Raw genomic sequence first — 15284 nt, 5'->3', positions numbered from 1 at the left:
CTACATTTTTCTATTATCTCGAGCAAATATTTATTCTGTTTTATTTATAATTTATTGAAATAAAATGGTATTACATTTTTAGGAGGAATTGCTTCTTTTAATGTTTTTAAAATTTTATTTATAAATATGATTTTTCACGATTCTTTTATTTATCTTCTCGTCATTGTGCAAACATTTGGAAATATAATTATCCACGCGCTATATTCGACATAATTATATGTATAGCGAAGGGTATAAGCTATGTTTTCTTACACTCTTCCAGAAGCAAAACACAAGAATACTATTCACAAACAGTGCTTTTAATTTTCTACACGATCCAGAGCGGTAATTATCGTAAAAGCATGGACAACAAAATTTATCGACAATTAGCATAGCAAAAACGAATTTTCGCAAGAAACAAAATACAATAAATTGTTGCTCGAGATAATATACGCTTGGAAGTCCAACAATATCTTCGCCTCATTACACGTACTTGGAAAGCTTCAAAACTTTGAAGCGTTTTTTTTTGCTAGGAAATGACTGGCTAGTGCGCGCTATGACCTTGGCATATCAATACCTATAAGGTACCCTACCACTACAGGTAGGGTACCGCGCCAAACTCAGTTTCCCAAGCCTTGCCCTCTCCTTGTTAGAATAAGGGTTCCAAAGGAAAACTAAGGAATGTTCATTAATTTGGGATAGGGAAAGAGTAACATACCCGGAATGATGTAATTGAACTTCACCCTTAGGCGATACAGAAAAGAGCAACTGATCTGTGAAATTTATGTCTGATATTTTCACCATTAAAATATAGGGAAAAGACGTTCTCAGGGGATTTCAGTAGGAAATGGGAGAAGACTAACGTACAAGGGAATTTTCTAAAGGAATCTTCACCAGTGGGGTAAAGTAACATACTGTGAGAATGTGTGAATTCATCTTTAGCATTTGAAGATAGGAAAAGAAGAACAGATTCAGAAAAAAATTAAAGAAATCATTATTGTGAAGTTGAGTAATGAAATTTTTAACAGGAGTTTGACCTGAAATACATTTTTCTTTAAAAACTGAGTCTTTGTTTTTCTGGAGGAATTTGTTGCTGTTAATATATGTGTACATAAAAGTCATATTCCATTATTTGTTAATGTACACTTTTCCTTCGTAAATATATTAATAAAGAATATTTCTTTTTGTCTTTCAGCCTGAATGGCTAACCGTTACAGTGGAACGGAGCAATATAGTATTTTCAGCCATTTTTGGCGTAGAAATGTTTCTCAAGATTATAGCAGAGGGCCCATTCGGATACATCAGCAATGGGTTCAACGTTTTCGATGGTGTTATTGTTGTATTGAGGTAAGATCTTTCTGGCAATTTGATCTTCGTATTAGTGTAGATTGGGAATGCATGAATATAACCAGGTAAATTGTCTATCATTATGTTCATTCACTTTGTTTTATATTATGAGATGTTAAAGATTTGAAACAAAACTCCTAAAAAGCATTATGTAGCGTATTCTCTATATCAGCATCAATAGAGTTCAGTTCTTAAAAATATGCAACGTGTGAGAAAATAGACGTAAACAATTGCCAAGTATCACTGTAGAATCCAGTGTATTCTTTTCTACCAATTGCAGATTTTCAACATTCCCTCTGTTAGAAACTCTGTATTGAATTCAACAAATAAAAGGAGAGCGGGACGATTTTAAAATATTTTATTGCAATTATCACTCAAATTTATTGGTTAATAATAATATATATTAATATTATTGTCCTTGAACTATGATAGCCTTCCTCTGGATGACCGTATAATGAATTTTCATATGAATTTCCAGCAATAGCATTCCCGATACATTATTTGTTTGTCTTTTCTGTAATATAGCTTCACCTTTTTTTTACTTTTGGCTAATCGCGACGATGAGGATGAGTGATGGTTAGTAGAAATTGATGATGGACACTCACAAAGAACACTCATTCCCATGTCGGGACTCGAAGGCAGGAACTTCTGTGGCAAGATCGAAAGTCAACCAATTAACGATTTATTGTAGTGTTTCTTGTCCATGTTGAAAGCGAAAAAGAGCATTGCGATTGCAAAAATTGAATATTTCTAATTTACAGTTACAAATAGCTATATTTATAAACATATGAACAGCAAATCCTATATTACTTAAAAAGGAGGGCCCTCGCCGATGGCCTAGTGATAACGTCGTCACCTTGTAATCAAGCGATGCTAGGTTTGATACCCGGTGGACACACATTGCACAATGGTTCGGATCCCACTTTAAACTGTGAGTCAAGTCCCGATTACCATATCCGTGCATAAAGTGGACTTCAATAAAATTCAGCTTATGTCTGAACGACAAATATATGATAAATATGAGCTGATATATTGAAGACAAACACTTTTGAAATTTGAAAATCAAAAATCGTGGACGAACCAATTATCATAATAAGTGTCACAATATGAACCAATGCCTGCATGAAGTGTAAGTTGCCATTGTCTGAATTCTAATATATTTTTCTAATGGCCATGCATCATTCGCAGAGCATTGACTCAATAAAAATCCATATAGGTATTTCCCTGTAGTGAACAATATCATTTACATGGGGTATGCGTTCTCTTTTCTTTTCCAGTGTTGTAGAACTTTGGCAGACTTTTCTTGGAGAGAGGGAGGGCAGTTCTGGTCTATCTGTTCTCAGAACTTTCAGACTTTTGAGAATTCTAAAGCTCGTTCGTTTTATGCCAAACCTTCGCCGACAGTTGTTTGTTATGCTCAGGACAATGGACAATGTTGCAGTCTTCTTCGCTCTTCTTGTCCTTTTTATTTTTATATTCAGGTAAGTTTAAAACTAGTCTTCTTTCGTATGTGTACTGGATAAACTCTTAAAGTGAGCGTTTCCACTATGTAGGAACTTGTGGAAAGATACATCAATGGGAATACGAACCTTCAAATGTTTGAATGTCTTAAAAATGTTGTTATAAAATTTAACCCAGATGTGTTAATTAATATCTTTATTTGGGTCCTGAAGTGAATCATATTTGTGTGGCAGTTTTGTGCCACACTACACACATAATTCATGTTGACATGAATTTACGCACGTGGACATACTTAATTTTATAATTTTATATTCTGATAGTTGAAACAGTGCCACCAACAGTAGAGATGATCTCGAACTAATTTGTAAACATTATACATAATTTGTAATATATCTTGCCTTTGTTTTCCTTTTCAAGTCACTCGTTCAGTTATCTGATAGAGCAATATAATTTTACTTATTATTAAGTAGAATTGAAAAATTGGACAAAACATTTGCACTCAGAATGTGTGTACAACTCTGGTTGTAATTTATTGATTTTTATTAAAGTCACATTCAAAATTTCAATTTCAAAGCCTGACGCCTTAAACCGCATGACCACGGTGCGGAATATGTGAATTTTATTGTAATATTGAAATCCGAGTTCCTTATGAAAAGATGTATATATTGGTTACTTTTGTATTAAATTATGCTGTACATGTAGAGAAATAGCATGGGGCAGCTGAAGAAATCATACACAAAATTATGTACAAATCTACAGTTTATTACAACAAACTATCAGTTATCAACATAAAGTTATTAGAATGTGTCAGGCTTTAATATTTGAACTGAGCTTAAAATGTAGTTTGTGTGTGGTTCCACATACTATACATTCATAAACTGAAAAATTATTTGTATTTTTTTTAAATGTACAATCACAATATTACAATTCACAAAATTCCCATTATTTTCATGCTACTAATTGATTCTTCTTCATCTCTTCAATTGTGTACACATGTATGTTGATATGTATCCTTCCACAAGTACCAACTGCAATAAAGAAATAGAATGTCCTGGGCAGCCTAAAACTTCAATTTGAAAGTATATTCATGTGGCTGGCATATATGATGTTTGTTCTAATTTTTTCTTAATGATTTACAACATGAGAATTCAGAATTGTACTAAAATAGTGCTGTTTGGGACAAAAATATTTCTTTCGTGGCTATTTGAGGTCTTGCTTTCTTTTATGTTTTTAAGATATCTGGAAAGTAAAGTTGTTTTTTTAAAAAAAAAAATTTCTGCATCAGTTTAGTATGGTATTATGTTCAGGTTATCTTATGTGTACGCAGAATATTATGCATCATGTAATTTTAACTTGCTTTGCTGATAATATATGAAATTATGTTATTTTTTCCTCCACTGTCAGCCAAGTCGAGGTGACAGGGGTGACAAATACAGATGGTGCTACTGTGTGTATTTCCTAACCAGACTGTCTCCACTTTCCACTTCTCTATGTTGTTTTTATCTTGAGTGACATTCAGAAAAGCCACATTTCTAATTTTATTTACATAAACATGTTTTAGAATATTTTACTATTTTACTCATATTTTATAAATTCAGTCATCATCATAAACATCAGAAAGTATCCTTTCATGGTAATCTGTTAGATGTTTTAACAGTCTATCATTTAGAATATAAATTCCATTGTGCTTGGTGGTAATATTTTGTTTGTAAATATTAAATTTTATAACTCAAGTTTTTAATATTTAAAATATTTTCATTGTTTTTCTTAGCTCTTTACTGCTAGTGTTAACATATTACCTGTCTTTGATGTTAAAAATATGTAGTTTTGTAGTTGTGTAAATGTTTTCTTTTATTTTTTTATTTTTTTTTGGGAAAAAGTTATACAGGAAAGTAAAGTTCAAGAACGAAGGGAAAACAGTAAATATTGCTTGTGGGCTGATTCAGTCACAATCAGCGCAATATTAATATAATATTCCCCGGTTATGTTACCAAAAAATAACCAAGAACTGACAAAAATCCTTTCCCCACTTTACCCTCTCATTAAAATAACATCGACGACTAGTCTAACATAATGTTTTTTTTTTTATCTATTAAGATACTCATTTTGTAACTAATGCATTTGAAAAGACAAGTAAGTAGGATTTAACACTTGGAAAGTCTTTAACCCAACATGTGATCCAAAATAAATAAATTCCCCTACAAAGATCATAAATATAACAGGTAACCGAAACCATTGCTTGCGTTTGTTTTTTTAAAAACATGGTGATATGTATGCTTGCTATTACACGAGCACACAATACACTTTTATTTCATTGTTCGTTCATTGGAATGAGCTACAATTTAAAGTTTACCAAATACGGAATGTTTTTTGCCTGTATTTCATATTAACTATTGTGAACATTATTAAAATAAATTCACGAAATCACACTGTATGCTTGCACATTTCACATGTGTCATGAACTGATAAATTGCTTTACTATATGCTTGAAACTAAATATAAAAATAAATAATTAGTATAATTATGTTCTATATCAGTGCTTCTTTCTAATTCACATGCTTATAAATTAGCAAACAATGCGCATCAATTTGCATGTTTAAATATATATTTCTAAACAGTTTTAATGAATGCATACATGAAAAATGTAATGATTTTCAACTCTAGCACTCGTTTGTGAATTTTACATTTGTTGCTCCTTAACAGCATTAAAAATTAAATCAGGTACTTTATATTTTAAAAAACATATTTACAATACTTTTGAATCTGTATAATAACAACAGGCAAGGACATTAAAAAAATATATTTTAACAAATGTCTTTATTTTCTTTGGAAAACGGGGAGGGTTGGGATATTTGGAAATACTTTTTTTCAGGTTGCTGGTGTGTTGTGAATAGCCAGTAATGAAGGAATTGTTTAGTAAGCAATTTGTCTTTTGTTTTTAGTATTCTGGGGATGAACCTCTTTGGTTGCAAATTCTGCAGTAAAAAAGATGACGAAACAGTCGCTTGCGATAGAAAGAACTTTGATTCACTTCTCTGGGCCATAGTGACAGTGTTCCAGGTACAATACGTTCTGTTCGTTTTTTTTCTGAAAAAAAAAGACATTTTTTCTAGTTCTTACTGTGAGTAAGGCATAGACAAGTCTGAATACCAACACATGTATTAAACACACTGAACAAAATGCAAGGTAATGTATATTGTGTAGCATATTATATACAAAGTATTTTTTTCGTATTAATTGGAAGCATGTTCTATTTTCATTATTACACTATTGCTTGGCTTTTTTACGCTTGTATGTGAAAATGCTTTTATACATTATTTTTTTTTACTTGTTATATATTGTTTGTGGCGTCCAGTCGTATATTTTTAACATCGTGCCAAGAGTAATGCCATCCATAAACGGTTGTACATCGTACTGTCCTCGTTGAAAATTTATGTTATTAAACTGTATACCTTGTGTTGCTTTTCCAGTGTAACGTCTTCAGTGCAGTTATATTAATTAAGAAAACAAAATTTCGTCACTTCCTTCGAAAGTTTCCATCTTTAACTTTCTATACAAATCCAAGTAACACTAAATCAATGTTGTTTTTCTCTTAGCAATTTATCCTTTGTGATTTTGATCGTGTTATCCCATTATCCATTGTGAGTCTTTTAAAACTTTAAAATTGAAGGAATAACAAGAAACATTTATCGTTTTTGCATAACAGAAAAGTTATGTAGAAAAAATCAGCAAATCCTCTAGCTGTAGCAAGATTTGTGCTTCAGTTACTAAAGTGCTAACTGTAGTGTCTTGCTAGTAAGTGATGAATGCCACAATAAATGAATGTAACAAATCTGGAAAAGCTAGCTTTTTTAACTCATTAATATTTATGGGGTACATTTCTCTACCGACCCATCGGCCTAAGATTATTTTTATGATGTTGTTTTACTTCTGCGGGAAGTTTAAAATGTTACCATAGTAAGGGTACTTCTCTCAGTAGAACTAGAGAGTGCTAGAAAATGTTAGATGTTTCTGTAATAATGAAACTACTTTACCGACCATGGCAACTGTTGTGGGCGAGTTTAGATAGTGCATTGTTGATAGCATGTGAATCCTGTGAGGTGCCATGTGAAATTCTACCAAAGTAAGTTGGCGGACTCAAATAACTCCTTGGTAGCCTACTGAAAAACTTTTTAGTACATGTTTCGACCAGAAAAATGCCACAAGCTCTCGCAGAACATGCCTTCTACAACAGTAGCATTTTCATAACCTAACCTATCCGTGAATTCCTGTTGGGTGATTAAACCACCTACAGTAAGTACTTGTTCTGGCTAACTTTGTAAGTTTAGCAAATGTTTTGTAATAATATCATTACTACAAGAGTATCTGTAAGTAAGACTTGAAGTTTTTCTGGCTACGAATGATGAATAGGTTTTCTCGTGCTATGGACAAGCTGAGTTTTGTGAAGGTTTCCAAGCTTTCGAGAACTGAAGATGAGAGTGACGTTAGCTCTCACAAGGTTGGAAACATTTGCAGAACTTACCTTGTCAATAACCCGAGAGAATCTAATCAAAACACCTGTTAGACAATGTGCGTGAATCTGAAAACTGCTCAGATGTTGTTTTAACAAATATAGAATAGCTCTTCATTGTGACTGGGCAGGGAATATTCTGTTGAATAACCCGAATGAATCTTAGTGTTGAAAAATGTTCGGTGAGCCCTTAACACAATAGAAGAGTGTTTTAGCTAATTTGGCGCTTTGTAATGGCTAGGTGCGTCTTTACCAATTTTGCTTGTCAGTACTGATAAATATTAGGATTTACCACTGTCGTAGGTAAATGGTTAATTCTGTGAAATTGGACTTTAACGCAACTAATCTATGTACTTACCGTATGTAACTACTGTAGTTAAATATCGTGTAACATGGTAGAACAGTACCTCAAGCAGACTTGCCTTAGCTAACCTGTGAGTTATCAGTCGGTAAGCGTTAGGAATTAGCATCCCTATCTGGAGTTTATCGAACCTCAATAAATCAAATAAATAATCACAATTCACCTTGTTTTTGCAATACATAAGGCTATTCAATGGTATGTGCACTTCTTAATCATAATTTCAAGAATAATCCTTTCTAGATAACAAATGTACCGATTATCCTATCTGTGTATAAAAACCTCCAATAAGCAAACACATACAGGCTCACACCTGTCAGTTTTGGCGGCTTGGACTATTCTCCTGTTTTTGAATTCTTTGCACCAGGCACTCATTCTGCTTCCGTAGTCTATTGGTAAGCGTGACACTTACGAAATGGGCCTAGTCCCGATTATGAGCCAATTATACGCCAATCATAAAATTCTCCCACAGTTCATTGCGCGAAATAACGCCCGCCTCCATATTTCGGGCAAACAGATCAGATCCCGCGTTGAAAACATGCCTGGTAAGCATTGCGCGTATGGTCTTTGACGAAGTGATTCAAGGTATCATTATCATTATCATTATCATTATCATATAAGGAATATGTACGTATAAAATATAACACAATTTTTAGCTGTACGAATGCTAGTCACACGCTTTCCTTAACACACTCGAATCTGTTTGCCGGACTTCATGATGTTTCAAAATGCACTGCGTGATGACGTCAAGTTGAATATCATCCATTCTAATATCTCATGAATAATGAGGTAATTAGTTTTAATCGCGAGGATGAGAATGAATGAAGAAAGAACTCGTGAAACAGGTGGCTCTTCTTCTTTTTATACAAATACATATAATAAATGTTGCGAAAGACTTGCTTTCGCCTATCGACTTTGACGACTCACTGTCACCCATAGACCTCCAGTACCAGACTGGAAAAGTGAGACTTTTAACATAGTCAACTTGAAGCCCAAAATTTCAAAGCCGGGGGAAACTATCATGGCTGCAAGCATACCTTCATATTTCCACTTATAACAACTATTTTGAAGATTGTGAGTAATTGCACCACACAAGATTGTAATTTTTAAGTTTAATAAGAAGGATATAACTCTACATCTTCCACTTCACAAGTGAGAACAAATAATTTCTTCATAAATATGAAAACAATAACAAGCTCCAATGCGCAGCTCCGCCATATTTCTATCCTCTGGCTATGCGCGGGCGAAGATGCGCGGCATGAAACAAAAGCGCATCGTTTCCAGTCTGTAATCAGATAAGGTTGCTATTAACATTTTAATAAATTTTATAACAATGCAAGCATAACGAAGTGACCAATTTAGCCCATAGTTGTGTTTCTTGATTTCAGGCTGGCTCACTAAATGTCACTTGTATATTTGTTGCAAACGTGTTTCGTACGACGAGATCCAAGCACACGGTCTCTCTCCACCTAACCAGCAGCCCGAGTAAGCTCCCACACGACCGCCATGCCCCATTTTCCAACTCGAGAGGGCTCATCTAAAATTTAGGGGAAATTGATTAGGTCAAAATGAGAGGAGGCTCTGGTGTTTCCGCAGAAATAGGTTCGTTCTGGCTGCAACAGGGAAGTGGGATGCAGATATTGAATGTACAAAAGGAAGCTCTTGAAATTTAGTCAGCTTTCATCACGCGGAGTTGGCAACAATAAGAGCAGAAATATATATGAGACGCTTTAACAGTGATGTTTCATTTCGATAATGTCCCTACCATTGAAATGGCGTGTAATGTTATTATTTGATATTTATTATTGACTTTTTAAAAAAAAATCATAGCACAAGTGCGATTAATATTCACTTCTTTCTTATACAAAAATCAACACAAAATCCGTGCTAACCATCCACGTTGGAGTAGTCGGTCGGGATGGTTATTACAGCGAGCTACGACGCCAGTGGTCTCGGGTTTGAATCCCAGCCTGAACATGGGTGTCCTTTGTTCAATTTGATCGTATCATCGCTCATCCTCATCTTCGCGATTATCCAGAAGTGGCAGAAAACCGAAGTAAAAGAAACCAAAGTAAACAATCAGTCTTGTGATCAATAAATCCCGGTTTCAATTCCCGGTGGAGGACATTGTGTAGTTGTTTGAAAACCACTTTAAACTGTGGATCTATTCCTGATTAGCCGAAACAAAGTTGACTTTGAGAAAAATCCGCGTTCTTGCGAAATACAAATCTTTTCTTCGCCTAGGGCCAACACAGACAGCCTCATTGTGAATGGTGAGTAGAATGTACAACACTTATTAGCTGTTGACGGGACTTTCCCGGCGATCTCATGTGTGCACAGGTGTTTACATGATTGACAGGTGTTGTAAAAAAGTGGGAGGGAGAGTATGTTATATTATTTTGTTGTAAACAATAAGAACATAATATACTCCCCCTTCCATATCTTTCAACGCCTGTTACGCTTGTTTACTCGTAACTCATGCTGACCTCCGTGACAGAGTGGTTAGTACCGCGCTTCAGCGTCAGGGGTCCCTGGTTCGAATCCCACTCTGGGCATGGGTTAACTTTGTGAGTATTCGTTCTCCAATTCCATCATATCATCTCCCATCCTCATCTTCGCGATTAGCCAAAAGTGGCAGAAAAGCGAAGCAAAATAAACCAAATCAATTAAACCTGTTACTCATGTGTACACTTGTTCTAGAGATCACCGGGAGGTCCCGACAAAAAATAACCAGTGTTGTGAATTTTACTATGGTGGCAGAGTCACCGAAAATTGATATGCAATGGAAGAAATTTATTTCACAAGCAATGCTGATTTTGTTTTTATTTTTATATCAGAAGTGCATTGTAATTAGTCCCCCGCCGTTCCATATGTGGAACAAAAAAAAGTATGTCCCTGTCAGCCGCGGTTGCATATATGGAACAAACAGCTTTAGATACAATTATCGAGGGTTTGCCACACTTATATTTGTATATTGAGGTTGAAACACTGACAGTTCGTTCGGCAACATGTTTCGCAATCTTGTTTCGAAAATTTCAAATTCCCCCCCTCCTTTCTCGGAATATGTCACGTGTTTGGGCTCACCCAAACACGTGTTCGCTCTTCAGTTGACAGACACAATAAATGCTTGGTATTTACGATGCTGTTTTCCTCCAAGCTTCCAACGCTGTGATTTAGTACTGATAAGGCACACATTCTTCTTTGTGTTTAGACCTGGTGATCCAGCTGAAGTAGTGGCCGGGGGGGTAGGGCAAGGAGAGAGGGGATTGGATGAGGTTTGGCGGTGTCAGCTTTCTGTCGCCTGTATGTTAGAAATGCAATGAAGCTTGACGATAGCCTGAGGCCAGAAGCATGAGTCTAAAGCGTGCGTCTATCCAGAAGTATAGACAAAACAAACGATTGCAAAGGCTCCCTTCCCTCCTCTGTTAGGACTAACAAAGGCATCACCATAAACAGTTCGTATCATATAACAGCTCATCGATTTCCCTAAGGCACAATCGTTTCCTTCCGGACATATTTCCACAAAGAGCCGAGTCAACAGGGAAGAAAGATTCACAGTAGCTACACAAGATGCAAGTGAGAACGAAAAAAAGCAAAAGTTCGGGTTTTCTCCCCAAAGTAGCTGGAGAAGAGGGGGCAAAGTCCACATTTTTATGATTTTTTCATTGAAATTCGGGGGATGCAGCCCCCGCCCGTAAGTCCCCTGCGGTTGGGGCATCCAAATTTTACATGGTTGCATGCACTGATGTTCTGCCTGCAAAACAAAAGTTATCCGAAGTAGATTGGTCCCATAGTGTCAGTTATAACAATTTTATGAATAATATGCAAATTGGCTAAAATTCGCTCGAGTTTTACGTTTTGCCTTATTATTCAAATTGTATTGCACCCACAAACATGAATCAAGTTTCATTCTGTTGCGGAAGGTCCATTCATTGAAAAAAAGCAAAAGTTCCGGTTTTCTCTCCAAAGTAGCTGGAGAAGAGGGAGCAAACTCCACATTTTTATGTTCTTTTCATTGAAATTCGGGGGATGCAGTCCCCGCCCGTAACCCCCCCCCCCCCCCGTGGTTGGGGCATCCAAATTTTACATGGTTGCATGCACTGATGTTCTGCCTGCAAAACAAAAGTTATCCGAAGTAGATTGGTCCCATAGTGTCAGTTATAACAATTTTATGAATAATATGCAAATTGGCTAAAATTCGCTCGAGTTTTACGTTTTGCCTTATTATTCAAATTGTATTGCACCCACGAACATGAATCAAGTTTCATTCTGTTGCGGAAGGTCCATTCTTTGAAAACAAAAAGCAAAAGTTCCGGTTTTCTCCCCAAAGTAGCTGGAGAAGAGGGAGCAAACTCCACATTTTTATGTTCTTTTCATTGAAATTCGGGGGATGCAGTCCCCGCCCGTAACCCCCCCGTGGTTGGGGCATCCAAATTTTACATGGTTGCATGCACCGATGTATTGCCTGCAAAACAAAAGTTATCCGAAGTAGATTGGTCCCATAATGCCAGAGTTATTACGATTTTTCTCCATTATGTATACGAATTCAAATTTCCCGCTCAAAGCCTCGGCGACACTGGGCTTACTTTCGTCAGACCGCGCGGCGTACTAAGGGTTAACATATGCGCAGAAGCATACAACCGAATTGGTTTTGGTTTGATTGATTTACTTTATTTTACTTCGCTTTTTGTGCCACTTTGGCTAATTTGTGAGTGATGATATAATGAAATTGATGGATGGGCACTCGCAAATATCCATGCGAATTAGTTTTGGGAATTTGGCGGGTTTCGTGCTATGTATTCTCAACTGTGGAAGGCTTTTCCCCTTGTGTAGCTATATACTCCAGTAGTTGTTGGTTTATTTTGCTTGGCTTTTCTTCCATCTTTGCCACCATCTATTTCAGAAGATCATATCATACCCTTAGGTATGAGGGATCTTAATGGGAACGTAGCTCACTCAATCATTCATCCTTGATGGTAGAGCAACTAGCTGCTCATTGTGAGCTCGATGGTAAGGAGCTAGAGGTACTAAAGTAATAAGATACTCTAAATAACAACTAGAAATAACTAGAAATGCCAACCAATTAACACTTGGATTCTAAACCTTCGAACCCGAATCATACATGGTAAGGGTAGGCTAATTCTGATGATGAAGTTGAGATGAAGTTAACGAACGAAGTGTGAGCCTGTACTGAAGGCTTCCTTGGCAGCCTAGGTCAGTAACACTGACTTCGTTCGCAGCCCAAAACTGAAGAGCGCTGTTCACTATTCTCAATCAAACCAAAGAGTGCTCGTTCTACCTCTCTCCCTTCTCCCTGTTGCCAGTGGAGACTTCCTCCACGCTGATTCGTCAAGTTACGACTTCCTATATCTTAGCAGAATTACAACCTGTTTACCTGTGAGCAGAACTCCAGGAAGTCTCTTTACACTTGATTCTGCATATTAAACATGCCTAAGAAGAGCAACTGGCTGGTAGAAATAAGTGAACGACCCTTGGTCAGATTGTAGCTCTGAAGCTTCTAGAAAATGTACAGACTTACGCTTTGTTACGAGATGAGGATAAAATGAAGAACACTTATGCCCAGGCCGGTATTCGAACCCGGCACATCTGGCGTCGTTGCGTGCTGTGCTAGCAACTCCGCTACGGAGGTTGGCATGCAGCAGTTGTGTTACATATATTGCATGTATGTTCATGCCAAGAACTGGTATCATCCACAGTAAATGAGACAGCACCACCTACGAAGGTACTTTAAGAAAGGGGGGATGGATGAAAATTTCCATGTATTCAGTCAACCGATTTCTCTCACTGCTCCATTGCCGACTCTACTCGCTAGCTCGAAGTTAGTTTGTTCAATCCGTGAGAATGAGAAACGTTCGGTTGCCCCCCCCCCCCCCTGCAAAAACGTCGCGTCCACGCGCTCGGGAAATAACCTTGAAAAGTTTTCCTCTCGTTGGAACGGCACGTGTAGATGCTCGTGAAAATGCTCATTCTTTGGGGAAGAGCCCCGCGTGACTGTTCTCGTTACGCAGTTCTGAGGAATGAACTAATCAATGTTAGGATTCACCAGCTGTGAATCTGGCGGTGTGCTCGACGAGCTAGTAGGAATATTTGTGAATTTGGGAGCTTTCAGACCGAAGCGGCAAGCATCAATTGGAAACGAACCTTGAGATATAACTGTAACCAATAGTACCAAACGGTCGCTTGTCGCTTGCGTGTCATTCGGACTGTGTCGTTTTCTCAGTAGCGTGCATCTTGTTGCGTCGGTCTGCTGCTCGCGCATGCTCTGAGAATGTGTTTTTTTATATAAAGACTGGATGTGTCCGTGTAGCTTATCACTTTACTGTGAAACCTTCGTGTAACTTGTCGCGTATCGATTGTTGCTTGGGTCTGAATGTCCAGAAGCTTATTTCAAACTCGTCAGGAAAAATGAATCTTTGTATCGTTGTTTTACCGCCTGAGGCAACACTCAGAAATCCTATTTGCCTTTAACTCTTCACTTGATGCATTTCAAACGCACAACAAGCAGTCCAGTGTCAAAAGTTTTTCGTTAACATCTAGTCCGTATTGAAGACATGGTGAAAACGGCATGTATTAATTTTTATAAAAAGTGCCACGTGATAAATGTGCTGCCTGACATTTTACTGGTTGCCGCTTCCAATTGGCTGACCTATAAGTTGCCATGTTCTCATTGGTCGTCGCAGTCGGCTGTTCATGTACGCATTGCTCATTGGCAGATGCGTCCAATTGAAACAGAAGTCAAGAACCGCGGACAAATGTATTGAGTAGATGCTCTTGAATTTTTGTACTAATTTCGCACTTTGTATTCTACTATCGAATTACAAAATTTCTGTCATTCCTGCATTAGAATTAATACAAGTACTTCACGATTAGGTTTATTTTATTCCATTAAATGACTTCCGCATATAGGTAAGGAAATCTCGGACATGGGCATAGAAGTCCCGATCATCATTATAACTATTCATACATAGAAGATTTTTCGATTAGTTTTGAAGGCATACATTCATTGAAACGGATTAATGCATGATTAATATACATGATAAATGATTATATTAATATATTTTTTTACCTTTGAACTCATTGTGTTCCTACATTTTTAACTTATCAAGTCCATCTGCTGATTCGTTTCGAGTTATAACCCTGAGTTGTACTATTTCTTCTCGTTTACCCTTTCAAAACTTGGAATCCAGACTCTAAGGGTTGGTTTAAGATAAAATTGATTCTAAAGATGCTTGAAACTATAGAGTACCAGCTTGGAAGATAAATTAACCTACAAGAAGCCTCAGAGATTCCTCACTCTAACTAGTCTTGCACTGTAGTCTATCACAGTTTGTTGTTTTTAGCATTTGTCGAGAATGCCCAAGAGAATTTTGGTTGGGGAACCTCATAATTTTTTGTGCATTGTACTGTTCACACGCTTCCTAGCAACTATCATGAAATGAGACTTGAAGCTCAAAAAATCTGATGGCATTTGTTTGAAGCAAAGTTGTCTTTCTTCCACCGATCTTCCTACGAAATGGCCTATTATTTTTATCTTCCATTCTGTTATTTCTATTCTTCGTCTTTCTCAATCTTTTGAAGTCGTTTCCTGATATGCACTACATTCATTTC

General features: G+C 36.8%; 1 protein-coding gene across 4 annotated transcripts in view; it reads left to right on the top strand.

Moving 5' to 3' along the window:
* Ca-alpha1T (Ca[2+]-channel protein alpha[[1]] subunit T) overlaps positions 1-15284 on the top strand; it is a 172222-nt gene that overhangs the window by 53236 nt on the left and 103702 nt on the right. For 2 of the 4 annotated variants that reach the window (XM_083110835.1, XM_083110834.1), the window contains 3 exons: positions 1175-1326; positions 2604-2807; positions 5730-5847. In XM_083110835.1, coding sequence (XP_082966961.1) covers positions 1175-1326; positions 2604-2807; positions 5730-5847 — 474 coding nt within the window. The remainder of the gene's footprint in view (positions 1-1174; positions 1327-2603; positions 2808-5729; positions 5848-15284) is intronic. The other 2 variants (XM_083110833.1, XM_083110832.1) reach the window with 1 other exon arrangement.

The sequence above is a fragment of the Lepisma saccharinum genome, chromosome 24, assembly GCF_977018435.1.
Source record: "Lepisma saccharinum chromosome 24, izLepSacc3.1, whole genome shotgun sequence".
Taxonomy (NCBI): domain Eukaryota; kingdom Metazoa; phylum Arthropoda; class Insecta; order Zygentoma; family Lepismatidae; genus Lepisma; species Lepisma saccharinum.
The sequence above is the reverse complement of the archived record's forward strand: the minus strand, read 5'-3'. Positions and strand labels throughout refer to the sequence as shown.